The sequence below is a fragment of the Halichoerus grypus genome, chromosome 15 (genome assembly GCF_964656455.1).
Source record: "Halichoerus grypus chromosome 15, mHalGry1.hap1.1, whole genome shotgun sequence".
Lineage (NCBI taxonomy): Eukaryota > Metazoa > Chordata > Mammalia > Carnivora > Phocidae > Halichoerus > Halichoerus grypus.
Window position 1 is genome coordinate 49,694,580 of NC_135726.1, and position 15,046 is coordinate 49,709,625.

Genomic DNA, 15,046 nt, shown 5'->3' on the forward strand with positions numbered 1-15,046 from the left:
TGAAAAACCCAAAAAAGAAATAGGAAAACCATTCTATTTGCAATAACATTAAAAAGAATAAAATACTTCAGAAAAAAGAATCAAATACTTAGGAATTAACTTAATTAGTAAGTCAATAGACTGTATATGGAAATATATAAAACATTGCTGTAATAAATTACAGAGGACACAAATAAATGGAAAGACATCCCATGTTCATGGTGATGAAACTTAGTCTTGTTAAGATGACAGTGTTATCCGAAGAGATCCACAAATTCAGTGTAATTCCTACCAAGTTCCTTTTTTTAAGATTTCATTTTTAAGTACTCTCTACACCCAATGTGGGGCACAAACCTACAACCCCAAGATCAGGAGTTGCATGCTCCACCAGCTAAGCCAGCCAGGTACCTCCATATCAAATACTTAACGAAATGTTTTGCCGAAAGAAGAACTTCCAAAAATTCACACAGAAATTCAGAAGCCTCAAATAGGCAAACTTATTTTGAAAAAGAACAAAGTTGGAGGACTCCTACTTCCTGACTGCAGAGCTTTAGTAACTGATAATAATGGGGTCTGGTATAAAGACAAACATAGAGACCAATGGAATAGAATAGGCACCCCAGAAACAAACCTTGTCATATGTGGTCCAGTGATTTTCAAGAAGGTTGTCATGACCATTAAATGGAGAAAAATATCTATTCAACCAATGGTGTTGGGAACACTGGATAGCCATGCAAATGAATGAAGTTGGACCCGATCTCACATCATGTACAAAAATTAACTTAAATATGTCAAACATCTAAACATTAGAGTCAAATAGTAAAAGTCTAAAAACAAACATAATGCAAAAACTTACTGAAACTGGATTTCCCAATGATTTCTTAGATATGACACCCAAAGCAAAGACAATAAAAGAAAAAATAGCTGAATTGGATTACATCAAAATGGAAAACTACTGTGCATCAAAAGACAGAATCCGGAGAGTGGTAGTACCAGTTATGGAATTAACAGGATATAGGGATGAAATGTACAACATAGGAAATATAGTCAATGGTATTTAAAATTTTTTTTTTTAAGATTTTATTTATTTGCGAGAGAGAGAATGAGAGACAGAGAGCATGAGAGGGAGGAGGGTCAGAGGGAGAAGCAGACCCCCTGCCGAGCAGGGAGCCCGATGTGGGACTCGATCCCGGGACTCCAGGATCATGACCTGAGCCGAAGGCAGTCGTTTAACCAACTGAGCCACCCAGGCGCCCCAGTCAATGGTATTTTAATGGGGCTGCATGGGGTCAGATGGGAGCTACATTGTGTTGAATAGAGCATAACATAGAGAGTTGTCCAATCACTATGCTGTACACCTGAAACTATGTCACATTGTGTGTCAATTAAAGTTCACTAACAAAGAAAATGTGAGGGCAACCCATGGATTGGAAGGAAACATTTGCAAACCATATCTGGTTAGAGGTTAATATCTGGATTATATAAAGGACTTCTGCAATTCAACAACAACAAAAAGCAACTTGACCCTTAGGATCCTTCTTCCCTATTTGCAAAGTCCCATTTTATGCATGGGGCTTTCTGGAACTGAGAAGCCCTCTCCCCACATTCCAGGCTGGACCCAAGGTCTACCATACAATCAGAAAGTAAGGGGAGGAAGCGACAGCAGACATGTAGGGGGAGAGTTCAGGGACAGATCTGGGATTTGCTAGTGGGAAATAACTTCTTCTAGGCTCTTTTCTGAAAGCCAGACAGACCTTCACCACAGCGATCCATGCAGATGCTCCAGGGATCCACTTACCAGAGACTGTGATAGTCTTGACTGTGGTCTTATTGAGGCGAGTGCCAGAGTTATAGGCGAGGCAGGTATAGGATCCACTATCATTCGCAGTGATGTTGGGGATAAAGAGCTCCTGTGTGAGTGGCTGGGGCCTCCCACTGATAAACCAAGAATACTGTGCAGGCGGGTTAGAGGCTGCGTGGCAGGAGAGACTGAGGTTGGCCCCTGGAAGGTAACAGGAGTCTGAGGGGGAAATGGTGGGGGCGTCCGGACCATCTGGAGCAAACAGAATAAAGCCACAGGTGATGTAATCTGAGGGAAGGGGAGGTCCTGGTGTGTATTAGGGCCACAGTGTCCCTCTGAGCTGGGTCCCAACCTTGTTTGAGAAAGTCCCAACCATAAGCCCCCTGTGTTCACTGAGCCTGGGTCTAAGACATTCACCTGTTTCCCCTCAGAGGCTGGTGACCCTCTCAGGGAGGAACAGCCCGTCCCCTCCCAGAGTTGGCTTAGGTTGGGCCTGCCCAGGATTGTCTGGGACCAGAAGCCATGGCCAGCCTGGGGGTCCAGCTGAGAGTCATGGACTCAGACCCCAGAAAGATAGTTGTGGCCTGGCCCCCGGCAGCGTGGATTTGGGCTGGCAGCCCGGGTCAGGTAGGAAGGGAAGTTACTCACAGAGAACATTCAGGGTGAATGGGTCACTATGACCAGTACTCCCTGGGTTCCGAATTTCACACTCATAGGTTCCTGTGTCATTTCTTGTGACACCATGTATAGTGAGAGTCCTGTTGTCCAGGGAAAGCTCCAGCCTGGTGCTGGCCCGGAGGCTCTTCCTGTTTACTGACCACAGGTAGCTTGTGTTCTGTGTCTGAGGTCCACACATTAGTAGAACAAAATCCACATTCTCCACGGGGTCGGAGTTGTTGCTTGCGATGTTGGGTTTGGGTAACTCCGCTGTGCAGACAACAGAAAGAACATTGCCCTGGGTGGTTGGTACATGAAATTTCTCCAAGACATCTATTTATTAAAAAAGATTTTATTTATTTATTTAAGAAAGAGAGAGAGAGAGCGCACACACGGAAGCAGGTGGAGGGGCAGAGGGAGAGGGAGAAGGAGACTCCCTGCTTCGTAGGGAGCCACATCTCGGGCTTGGGCTCGATCCCAGGATCCTAGGATCATGACCTGATTTGAAGGCAGACACTTAAACGACTCAGCCCCCCAGGGGCCCCATTCCACAAGCATCTTGAATCAGAGTTGGCATCTCTCACCTCTCAGCCAACCTGAGGCCTTCAAAGACTAGGCAGGTGTGTGTAGCTCAGGACAAATGCATGAGCATCTGAGCGCTAGGAGAAAGTAAAGCCCCTGCTCTGTGTGCTGACAGCAAGGCTGTCTCCAGAGTGAATTACAGAGCAGCATTTGATCCTGGAAGACACAGGACAGAGTCAGAGACAGCCCCGGACCTCTCCTGGCTCTGCACTGACCTGCCAGCCAAGCCTGGGGATGGGGGTCTGAGCAGAAATGACACCGGGGACAGCAGGAACAAGCCTGGAGGTCAGTCCAGTACTCAGGTCCCAGGGCCTGGATGGCAGCTCTGCCCAGCTGTTTGATAATGAGTGACATGAGGCAGTGACCCCATCCATGGCAGAGCCGAGTCCAGTGACCAAGCAGAGAGCGAGGGGATGAGCAGGAAGCAGGGGTGGTGAGGGAATGAATGATGCATCATCTCTTCAGAGAGGCTTCCTGGGTGCAGGATCCTAGCAGATCTGGCCACCAGGCTCCCTGCCCTCCAGCGGGAGAGACACCGCACCGTTCACTCCTTCCCTCCTAACAAAAGCAACTGAGTTGCTCCCAGTCACCTCTGCTCAGGAGCCCTAACCCCATCCTGGCACAGACCCACAGGGTCACTAGAATCAGCAGCCCCAACACAGGGGTCTGGGCAGGGGCTTTCTGGGCTGAGCTCTGGTGGGGATCCCAGAGGCCCCTCAGGACTTGTCCTCCTGGGGCGTGCAGAGTTCTAGATCCCTGAATCGGGATTCTGGGAAAGGAATTCTAATCTAATTAAGTTGTCTCCATTGTGTGTGTCCTGTACTAAATGCTCGAACCCCCCACAGGACATAATGCGGAAGGGAATGGAGGCCCAGTTCAGGCCTGTAAATCCTGTGTGTGTGAAGTAGATTCACCCCACCCAACACCAGAGGTGAGAGAGGAATTACTCACGGAATACGCGCAGCTGTCCTGTTCCTTGATCAACTTGAAAATTTCTCTTTGTGATTTGTACGGTGTAGTATCCTGTGTCCTTCAGGTTGATGTTCTGGAACAGCAGGGATCCATTGGGGTATATTGTCTCTCTGCCGCTGTGTGCAGGCCCTGGGGTAGTTACTTGTGTGTCTACTACATATGATACAATTTGGCGGCTGGGCTCTACAGTTTCCCCTCGGAACCAGCCATAGCCTAGAGGATCCCCAGGCAGATTGTGGACGAGCAGAAGAACATCCTTTCCTTCAGCAACACTGGGCGGCACCGATTCCACCGTGACTTGGGCAGTGGTGGGCGGGTTCCAGAAGGTTAGGAGTGAGACTAGGAGGGAAGGGAGGAGACGGATCAGTGTTTGGACCTATGTGTTGGGAGGGAAAGCTGGGGTTCTGGAGAGAGAACAGATCCTAACCCCCCAGCCTCGGGGTGTGTGTGTGAATGTGTGTCTCCTGCTGGTCAAGGTCAGCGGCATGACCACACTACTTCAGCGCCTCTGAACTTAATTTCCTCTGTTTCCAACCCTCTTCCTCACATGTCTGTCGCTCACTCCCTCCCTGCCCTTGGATACCTGCTCCCGCTCAGGGAGTCCTGGGGAGAGGTCTGCCCTGAGCGCCTCCTCTAAAGACCCTCTGTCTTCACGTTCTGACCTTTCCCTGCTCTGTTCCCTTCCTGGTGCTTATCAGGACCTGACATCACATTCTAGACGTCTCTGCGTGTCTGTCTTCCTCCCCATAGAAGTGAGCTCGGGGAGGGCGGGGACTCCTCTGATCTGTGCTGTACCCCAGGGGTGGGACAGGCTGTAAATACCCGGGGATGAATGAATGTGGCCCCAGGGCTCTCCAAGTCTGGCGTTTGTCTGTCAAGATCTCAGGTTGGTGGGAAAGGGCAGTGTTTAGGGTCCCTGGTTGTTGTTATCAGTTTTCAGAATTCAGTCCTCAGTGATGAGTAACTTGGGAAACAGCCCTTGGCTCCCCACTTCCAGATCATGAGATTTTCCCGTTGCTGATCCGGCTCCCCCGTCCTGCCCTGCTCCCCTGTCCCCTCTCAGAGCCCTGTCCTCCCCGGGAGACCCCAGCCAGCCTCTCTCTCCCATCCTCCCGCCCCCTCGCAGGGGATCATCCCTCTCACCTGCCAGCAGGACCTCCTGCCAGGGGACGCGTCCTCCTCGGGGAGGGGCCGACGGGGGCTCCATGGTGCCTGCTGCCCGGTCCGTCCCTCCCTCTGGGGGAAGAGCTTCTGCTCCAGAAACGCTCAGGAGCACTGCCGTCCTGTCCTGTCAGCTCTGCCGTCCTTCCTCCCTCTGAGCTGAGCGGCCTCTGGGGGCAGGAGCGCTGGGCGGGGTCACGTGGGCCGGGGGCGGGGTCTCTGCCAGGTCCCTGCCCCGCCCCTCCCCGCCCCTCCCCTCCCCTCTCCTCTCTCCTCTCATCCTCTCCCCTCCCTCCTGACTCCCTTGTCCCCTTCTTCCCCTTTCATTTCCTTCTACATTTTAGATCCCTGGGAACTGCTGAGGCCTCTCCATCTTCAGCTGTGGTTTCCCACCATATGCGAGAGCGCGCACACGCCCTTGTTTGGACAAGCACAAGCCTGTGGCGTTGGGGTCCAGTCACCCTCACAGCTCAGGGTCAAGATGCAGGATAAGCAGCCTCACAGCCCTCTCTCCTCCCCATGTGGCTTTCCTTTCAGGAGCCCGGGGGCTGCCTCAGGAACCCTTGTCACAGGGATGTCACCCCCACTGTGCGCTGGAATCACCTGTGGAACTTTATTAAGACTGTGGATGCCCAGGTGACACCCAGAAATGCTGCTTCAGCAGATGCCCAGCCAGACTGAGACCGGGTGGGATGATGTGGGACGGGGCCGCCTTTCCCTCTCCAGTGCCCACGGAGTGTCTGCAGATCCTATGAAAATGCAGATTCTGACTCAGCAGGTGTGGTGTGGACCCCAGAGTGTGCCTCTAACAAGCTCCCAGGTGATGCTGATCGTCCTGGCCCAGGGAGCACACTCTGAATAGCCAGACTGAGGGGGACTCGGTTCCCTTAGAGGTTGGCCCCTCTCCCTACCCTGAGTTGGCCTCTGCTGAGTCCTGGCCTTGAGTCTGTTGGCATCACACACAGAGCCCCAGGGTCCCCAAATCCAGGGGATATTTCCGTTTGTAACAGAGAATCCTAGCTGGGCACCGGTCTCCCCAGTGTTCTCACAGCTCTGGGGAGGTTGGATTGACTCCTGGCAGCAAGGTCCCGGAGATGACTCTGGGGTGAGAAAGGGGCAGGCTGGGTGATGACTGGTGAGGGACCCACAGTCCATCCCTGGGTGTCCCTAGCTCGGCCTCTGCTTCCAGGGTTAGAGACCCAGGATCAGGTGTCTCAGGAGCTCAGTTCCCAGGTGGGAAGGGGGTTTCCTGTGTGTCCTCTGAAGAGAGGACTGGTGGGAGATCGGATGGCTGGGGCCGCCAGGAAGGTTTGGAGGACACCCTCCTTCTCCATGTCTGTTGGCTGAATTGTGGCCCTGAGACTGTCCATGTGCCCCTGAGTGTCCTGGGCAGCCTGTGTGCTCTGTCTGGGGACTTTCTTATGGTCACCCTACCTCCCCCATGGTGGTGCCAGGCAGGGAATGGGGAGCTGCACACGGACCCCTGACAGATCAGGGACCTCCTAGGGCCCTAGAAGGAGCGGGCAGGACAGAACAGGCATGTGGGAGGGACCCAGAAGGGTCTGTTGGAGAAACGGATGGAAACCAGGCTCCTCCACCTCCTTAGCTAAAGCCAGCTTCAGGGTTTTTTTGTGTGTTTTCTGCATGTCCCTATGTCACCCTTTGGCGGCGATTCTCGGGGCAGCACCAGGAATGCTGCCTAGGCTCCCAAGGATGTGAGTGGGACGGGAGCCCTGGGCAGAGGTGAAGGACTGGGCAGCCCGGGTCCTGGACTCTGTGGGTCCTAGACTGCCTGACTCCATCCCAGGGCAGGGTGAGCCCTAGCAGAGCACAGGCACTGACCGGAAGATTCCTGCTCCCGTGTCAGGAGAATTGTCCCCCCAGAGGGAGGTGCTCCCTCAGCAAGAGCTCTCTGTCCTTAAGATTTCAAGGAATGACCTAGTAGGGGTCTCTTGAGACCACTTTACTATTTTTTTAAACTAAATTCTATGTCACACATGGGGCTCAAATTCATGATCCAAAGATCAAGGGTTTTATGCTCCAGGCACCTGGGTGGCTCTGTTGGTTAAGCATCTGCCTTCAGCTATGGTCATGATCTCAGGGTCCTGGGATCGAGCCTCCCATAGGGCTCCCTGCTCAGTGGAGGTCTGCTTCTCCCTCTCCCACTTCCCCTTCTTGTGCTCTCTTGCTCTCCCTCTCCCTCAAATAAATAAATAAAACGTTAAAAAAAAATACAGTAGCATGCTCTACTGACTGAGCCAGCCAGGTGCCCCTGGGGAAATTTCTGCTAAGAGAAATTACCATTCACCAAAAAAAGGGTCAAGGAGGGGATGAGTCCTCCTTATTCAGATCCTCTCAGATCATCCCTGGTGGGTCAGGGGTCAGGACACTTTCCCTGGGAACCCCCACTTCCTGGGAAATGGGGGCCTTTGTCCTGGGTTCAGGACAGCCTGTAGGGGTCTCCAGAAATCAGGAGGGACCTGACCCTGGGTCCATGTCCCTGAATATCTTCAGGGCTTAGAGCCGGTTCTCTGGCTCAGGCTGCAGCTCCTGACCCCACCTAGAGTCTGGGGTCCCAGGAGGGCCCTGGAAGGAGCAGTTCCCAGGGGAAACTAAGAAGCCATTTCTGCTTTGTGGTTGATCTGGCAGTAAATGTTTGTGTTGGGGTGTCGTAATTCCTGTAAAAGAAGAAGAGGCCTCTGAGACCCTGTCACCTTCTTAGAACATTTCTGGGTGACTTTCAGGTTCTAGGCCCACCTGGGCTGCTCTCTGGGAGCCTGGCTGTGTGGCAGGTGTCTGCCCCAGGCCCCTCCTTCCTCCCACAATGCCCTCTCCCCCTTGCTCTCCTGTTTCCTGAACCTGAAAACACAGCCAGGGGCAGGATGGGCGCAGATCTTTGGCCCCCTTGGGCTTCGGGGACCAGAGCAGTCATTGCCCACACTCACCTGGTAGATGGGAACGGCTGTGGTGGGGCTGGGCAGGGAGTCCTAAACAGGAGAGAATGGGTATTGGTAGTCAGAGAGGCAGGGTCATTTCTCTACAGAAGTGACCAGATCTGCCTCTGGAGCAGCCTTCTCCAAGCCTGCTGACCCATACCCCAGGCCCCGACCACTGCCCAGGACCCCTGGCTAATGCTCCCAGTGCCCACCCTGCCCCTGGCTGGACTCCAGGGTTCTCCTTTGGCCAGCTCAGGGGAGCAGGGACAACTCAGGACATGCAGGGGGATGGTCCTTCCCCTGAAGAGGGTCCACTCCTGGCCAGAACAGGGCTTGCCTTGTCCTAGCTACTCTGGGGGAAGCAAGGTCTGCTCTGTGCTGCTGAATTGGCTGGTTGCCCACCTTGAGTCTGCACAGCCTGGACCCCAGTGGAAAGAGTGGTGGAGGGGGCGGGCTTACCGGGGATGCGGAGCTGCAGGCTGGACCATGGCCTGGGGACAGAGACAGGAGTTAGCACCAGGGCTGTGAAGAAGCTTGGGGCCACCCTCCAGGAGGGGACAGGTCCTCAGCTCTCAGAGAACAGGGAAGCAGGAGCACCTCCCAGGGACAGACCCACTGGCCATGTTAGGGCCCATGAGGTCAAGGTGCTGACCTATGACCTAGATTCCACAGGTCAGCGTGTATGGCCATTTGAGGTCCCCTGAGCTGAAGCCACAGAGAAAGGGTCAGAGGCCCTGGGGAGTGACTGGCAGGAGTGGACAATGTGGGCAGGACTTCGGGGCTCTGGGTCCCACCCGTGCTGAAGATATACTCACGGGGGGTGGATGCTGGGCGACAGAGCTCTCTGAGATCACACCAGCCACTGGCCCTAGGAAAGATCAGGCTTACATGTGAGGGGTGCAGGGAGACGTCACAGCTTTGGTGTGAGAGCAGGGGAAAAGGAGGATCCTCATTCCAGGCAGGGGTTAGAGACCCCCTCTCCCCACCAGTGCTGTTCAGCAGAGGACAGGCCCAGGAGAGGGGATAAGGAAAGCCTTTGGAGCACGCCCTCGGCCCAGAGGGGAAGACACTCAGGCTGATGGGCATCTAGGAGAAAGTGTGCAGAAAAAGAATGGAGGACCCAGGAAAGGAATCAAACATGAGGGTTTGTCTGAGTGGAAGGGTCAAGCCTGCAGCTATGTGTACAGGACAGTTGGGGAGCCCCGGGTATGCTGGATCCCTGAATGTGGTGCCCCCGCTGTGGCCAGACCCTCGCCCCCTCAGGTCAGGAGATGCTGAAATGTGACGGCAGCCTGTCCTCTATCTCCATCTGCCTGGACAAGAGGCATAAAGGACATCCCAGGACCTCTCCCTGGCCAAACCCAGGTTCTCTGCTCTCACAGATCAGGGGCTGTGGTTCCTGCATCTGCCATTTGGGGGATGAACTCACCTGGACTGTCAGGCTCTTCTACTCTCCATTGTGTGACCTTGACCAGGACCAGCCTCAGATCCTGAGGTATAACTCTCCCTCACAGGGTGTGTGGACATAAATAAACCATGGGAGGTGCCATTTACCGAGCACTTAGTCCTGTCAGCACCACTGTAGGTTTGCCAATCGAACCAGGAAAACCATGACGGGCTGTTTCCTAGTTGTCCCTAATTTATAACTGAGGAACATTTGAAGGATTCACTGGTCAGCAGCTGGTTAGGAAGGAGCCAGATGGAATGAGAGGGAAAATTCAGAGGGCTGTTGGGCGGCCTGGAAGAGCCAGCCCAGAATCCTAGGTCAGGATGGGGTCCCCTCCTGGCCCAGGGTCAGCTGGGGGACAGGATCAGTGTGGGAAATGCCATCGTACCTTCCAGTCCTTGTGTGGAACAGGAGACAACCCAGGGTGGCCGACAGTGCCAGTCCGACCAGGACCCCGACTGCAATGCCAATGATGGACCCCACAGGGAGGCCTGTGGTGCTTCTTTCATCTGAAATAAGAAGAAAAAGGGAGGGGAATGAGTCCCAGGTCAAATCAGAAGCCAGGAGGGGCCATGGGGGAAGGGTCTGGTTCAGAAGGAAGGAAAGGCCACTGAGGTCTGGGTGGTGTGTGTGTTGTGATCACCATGTCCCACCCCCTCGACCGCTGCATCGTTTCTGTTCCTCAGGGAAATCCTGGACTTGCTTGAATCCTCATGTTGTGCCCCCACCCTCGGGCCAGTGCCAGTGTCCTGTTCATTTTCCTCTCACATTATGCCTCTTCCCCTGGGTCATCCTTTCCATTACTATCAATGTTCTTTTTTTTTTTTTTTTTTTGAAAGATATTATTTATTTGACAGAGAGAGACACAGCAAGAGAGGGAACACAAGCAGGGGGAGTGGGAGAGGGAGAAGCAGGCTTCCTGCTGAGCAGGGAGCCTGATGCGGGGCTCGATCCCAGGACCCTGGGACCATGACCTGAGCCGAAGGCAGACGCTCAACGACTGAGCCAACCAGGCTCCCCTACTATCAATGTTCTTAGAGGGAGGCCCCTACCTGTCCATTCAACACTAATTAAAGAGAATAACACTAGCTGACTGCTTTTGAGGTCAGCTCTGTGCCAGGCACGTGGGAAATACTTTATGTTTATCTCATCTGCTGCTGTCCCTGCCCATGAGGGGGCAGGTGTCACCCCCTACTGTGCAAAATGAGCATCCGAGTATGTAAAGGGCTTCAGTAAATCAGTGAAGGTCAGAGAGTTGTAATGTGATCACACAACACTTAATCCCAACTCCCCGAGATATTACAGCTAGTAACAAAAACGTTAATAACAAAAGAACAATAGCTACTAAATTTGATTGAGCCTGATTCTGTGTATGATGCGTCTCAGGATTTCATCTCATAAATTCATATTAACAACCCTCACAACAGGCCTAAGATCTAGCTGTTCTTTCCAATTTTAGAGATGAGGAGACTGAGGCTCAGGAGGTTAAGCATCTTGCCTGAGCTCCAATAGCTGGTACATATCAGATGCTAACAAGATTCTAACAAGATGCTAACAAGATTCATCTAATTCCAGGGAATTCTATCCACATTGTCCTAGAGGCTCTGAAGGAGGCTCCCACCACCTACGGGCCTGCATCTATTACACACCCCCTGCCAGTGAAATATACAGGGAGGAGAAGGAGAGGTTGAGGGTCACTCACAGCTCACACCCAGCCTGATGGAGTCACTTTTGCTGCAACTAACTGGGTTGGAGACCTCACACTGGTAATTCCCGGCATCCTCCTTCCTGACAGGGAGTATGGTGAGGGTGCTGTTGTCCTAGGACAGCTTCATCCTCTCCATGAGCTTCAGACTCTGGCCATTGATGAACCAGTGGATGGAGACCCCAGTGTTATTTGTGGAGCAGGTCAGGACCACAGAGTCCTTATCTTCTGTGACTATAGTTTTGTAGGCCTGGACAGTGGGCTGGGCCACTGGCTCTGTGGGGAAACACAGGAGGTGATGGAATGAGAATGGGCCTGGGGCCTTGGGTCACACTCCTTCCTCTGAGACGCCAGCCATTCCAAGGGCCCTAGCGAGATGTGTAAATGTGCCCCAGAGGATGCCCCTGCTGTCTGCAGAAGGATGAGTGTCTTTGTTCAGGTGACGATCTGTAAGGAGAGGCCCTTACCTCCCCCTCTGACCCTCAGTCATGTGTCTGCTCTGCCTGGACATCTCTGTAGTATCAGCACCAGGAACGTCTTAGCCCATGTGTCCAGCAACATCGTTATCATCAGGAAGAGCTGAGACCAATGACCAAGCAGAGAGCAAGGAGATGAACAGGAAGCAGGGGTGGTGAGTGAATTAATGATCCATCATCTCTTCAGAGAGGTGTCCTGGGTGCAGGATCCTAGGAGGTCTGGCCACACAGGCTCCCTGCCCTCCAGCGGGAGAGATTCCCACACTGTTCACTCCTTCCCTCCTAAGCAAGAGCAACCGAGTTTGTTACACGTGGACCTTGTGCTGGTTTCAGGTGTAGAGTCAGGAGGACAAGGCAAATTCTTTCCCTGACACCCCAGTGGGAGAGACAGGAACACAGATCTCAAGTCCAGCACAGAGAGGTGAGGACTGGGCATCTGGGGGTCGGCCGGATCATTCTGCCTCTGATTGCTGATGCAGGTCATATGGTTCTAGAGTAAACATGGAGTGAGCCTCCGGTTGCCATCACTGCCCAGACCAGCATCCCTCCCTCTGCTGGAGGAGAGGACGGGGCTGTGTCTGCACACAGAGCCTGGGTAACTCTGATCTGCTGCTCACCAGTCTGTGTGACCCTGATTCAGTGACTGTGTCTCCCCGTGCCTCAGTTTCCCCTTAATGCAATAAGAATAATGGTAGATGATCTCTACTTGCCATGCTTGTGAATTAACCTTTAAACGTCCCAAAATACCTGACCTCAATTTGGTCTATAGCCGCTGGCCAATCAGATGGCGGCTATTCCCACTTGTCTCCACAAGAGAAGGCTCCCTGGGCCTGATTCTTGGTGGAGGAGGAGATGCCAGGACATCTCTCTGCTCTGTTCCTTCCTGGGGGTGCTGCCCTTCCACTGGTGTCCCCCAAGCCCTCCACAGCAGTTGGCTAATGGACCGGGGACTTTTTTTTTTAAGATTTTATTTATTTACTTGAAAGACAGAGAGTGAGCCAGAGAGAGAGCATGAGCAAGGGGAGGGGGAGAACCAGACTCCCCTGCTGAGCAGGGACCCTAACCGGGGCTCAATTCCATGACACTGGGATCAGGACATGAGCCAAAGGCAGTTGCTTAACTGACTGAGCCACACAGGTGCCCCTGGACTGGGGACTTCTGTGTCTGTGCTGTCCATGCTGAGTCTCAGGTGAAGGACCAGGCTCTGCCCTCCCCAGATGTGGCTCTTGAGACTGAGCCCTGGCTGGTGACCAGCTCGGGCAGCTGCGAAATCATTGCTCCCAGGCAGCTCTGCCCAGGAGCCCTAACCCCATCCTGGCACAGACCCCCAGGGTCACTACAGTCAGGAGCCCCAACACAGGGGTCTGGGCAGGGGCTTTCTGGGCTGAGCTCTGGTGAGGATCCCAGAAGCCCCTCAGGCCTGGTCCTGACTGGACCCTGCAGGGTCTTTCTCAGATGGTCCCAGAGTCTGGATTCCTGAAAAGGCATTTGATATTAGGAAGTTTGTCTCCACTGTGTGTGTCCCGCACTAAATGCTTGAACCCCACATGGGACTTAATGCAGAGGGGGATGGAGGCCAAATCTTGGCCTGTCCATCCTGTGTGTGTGAAGTAGAATTCATCCCACCCAACACCAGAGGTGAGAGAGGAATTACTCACGGAATACGCGCAGCTGTCCTGTTACTTGATCAACTTGAACGTCTCTCTTTATGATTTGTATGGTGTAGTATCCTGTGTCCTTCAGGTTGATGTTCTGGAACAGCAGGGATCCATTGGGGTATATTGTCTCTCTTTCGCTGTGTGCAGGCCCTGGGGTAGTTACATTTCTGTCTACTGCATATGATACAATTTGACGGCTCGACTCTACAGTTTCCCCTCTGAACCAGTTATAGCCTAGAGGATCCCCAGACAGATTGTTGACTCGCAGAAGAACATCCTTCCCTTCAGCAACACTGGGCGGCACCGATTCCACAGTGACTTGGGCAGTGGTGGGTGGGTTCCAGAAGGTTAAGAGTGAGACTAGGAGGGAAGGGAAGACACAGATCAGTGTTTGGACCTATGTGTTGGGAGGGAAAGCTGGGGCCCCGGAGAAGGAGCAGGTCCTAATCCCCCAGCCTCGGGGTGTGTGTGTGAGTGTGTGTCTCCTGCTGGTCAAGGTCAGCGGCATGACCACACTACTTCAGCGCCTCTGAACTTACTTCCTCTGTTTCCAACCCTCTTCCTCACATGTCTGTCGCTCACTCCCTCCCTGCCCTCAGATACCTGCTCCCACTCAGGGGGTCCTGGGGAGAGGTCTGCCCTGAGCGCCTCCTCTAAAGACCCTCTGTCTTCACGTTCTGACCTTTCCCTGCTCTGTTCCCTTCCTGGTGCTCGTCAGGACCTGACATCACATTCTAGACGTCTCTGTGTGTCTTCCTCCCCATAGAAGTGAGCTCGGGGAGGGCAGGGACTCGTCTGATCTGTGCTGTACCCCAGGGGTGGGGCAGGCTGCAAATACCCGGGGCTGAATGAACGTGTCCCCAGGGCCCTCCAAGTCTAGCGTTTGTCTGTCAAGATCTCAGGTTGGTGGGAAAGGGCAGTGTTTAGGGTCCCTGGTTGTTGTTATCAGTTTTCAGAATTCAGTCCTCAGTGATGAGTAACTTGGGAAACAGCCCTTGGCTCCCCATTTCCAGATCATGAAATTTTCCCGTTGCTGAGCCGGCTCCCCCGTCCTGCCCTGCTCCCCTGTCCCCTCTCAGAGCCCTGTCCTCCCCGGGAGACCCCAGCCAGCCTCTCTCTCCCATCCTCCCGCCCCCTCGCAGGGGATCATCCCTCTCACCTGCCAGCAGGACCTCCTGCCAGGGGACGCGTCCTCCTCGGGGAGGGGCCGACGGGGGCTCCATGGTGCCTGCTGCCCGGTCCGTCCCTCCCTCTGGGGGAAGAGCTTTTGCTCCAGAAACGCTCAGGAGCACTGCCGTCCTGTCCTGTCAGCTCTGCCGTCCTCCCTCCCTCTGAGCTGAGCGGCCTCTGGGCCAGGAGCGCTGGGCGGGGTCACGTGGGCCGGGGGCGGGGTCTCTGCCAGGGCCCCGCCTCTCCCCTCCCTCCTGACTCCCTTGTCCTCTTCTTCCCCTTTCATTTCTGCCTACATTGCGGTTCCCTGGGAACTGCTGAGGCCTCTCCGTCTTCAGCTGTGCTTTCCCACCATATGCGAGAGCGCGCACACGCCCCTGTTTGGACAAGCACAAGCCTGTGGCGTTGGCGTCCGGTGACCCCCACAGCTCGGGGTCAAGGTGCAGGGTCAGCGCCCCCACAGCCCTCTCTCCTCCCCGGGTGGCTTTCCCTTCAGAGCAGG

The 15,046-nt window shown here is 53.9% G+C and overlaps 2 protein-coding genes across 4 annotated transcripts in view; both read right to left on the reverse strand.

Annotated features, from left to right (window-relative positions):
* Positions 1–5,304, reverse strand: part of LOC118542799 (cell adhesion molecule CEACAM6-like) — a 24,257-nt gene extending 18,953 nt beyond the window's left edge. For all 3 annotated transcript variants that reach the window (XM_036103252.2, XM_036103257.2, XM_036103256.2), the window contains exons 1-4: positions 5,135–5,304; positions 3,971–4,330; positions 2,429–2,707; positions 1,778–2,032 (exon numbers count right to left, since the gene is read on the reverse strand). In XM_036103252.2, coding sequence (XP_035959145.2) covers positions 1,778–2,032; positions 2,429–2,707; positions 3,971–4,330; positions 5,135–5,198 — 958 coding nt within the window. In that variant the 5' untranslated portion in view covers positions 5,199–5,304. The remainder of the gene's footprint in view (positions 1–1,777; positions 2,033–2,428; positions 2,708–3,970; positions 4,331–5,134) is intronic.
* A 435-nt stretch (positions 5,305–5,739) lies between these two features.
* Positions 5,740–14,732, reverse strand: LOC144378794 (cell adhesion molecule CEACAM21-like). Its single transcript, XM_078062491.1, is given in 8 exon segments — positions 5,740–7,830; positions 8,098–8,139; positions 8,548–8,579; positions 8,904–8,956; positions 9,924–10,044; positions 11,238–11,516; positions 13,375–13,734; positions 14,534–14,732. Coding segments are annotated over 8 exon segments (1,017 nt in total). The 5' UTR covers positions 14,598–14,732; the 3' UTR covers positions 5,740–7,764.
* Positions 14,733–15,046: the final 314 nt, after the last annotated feature.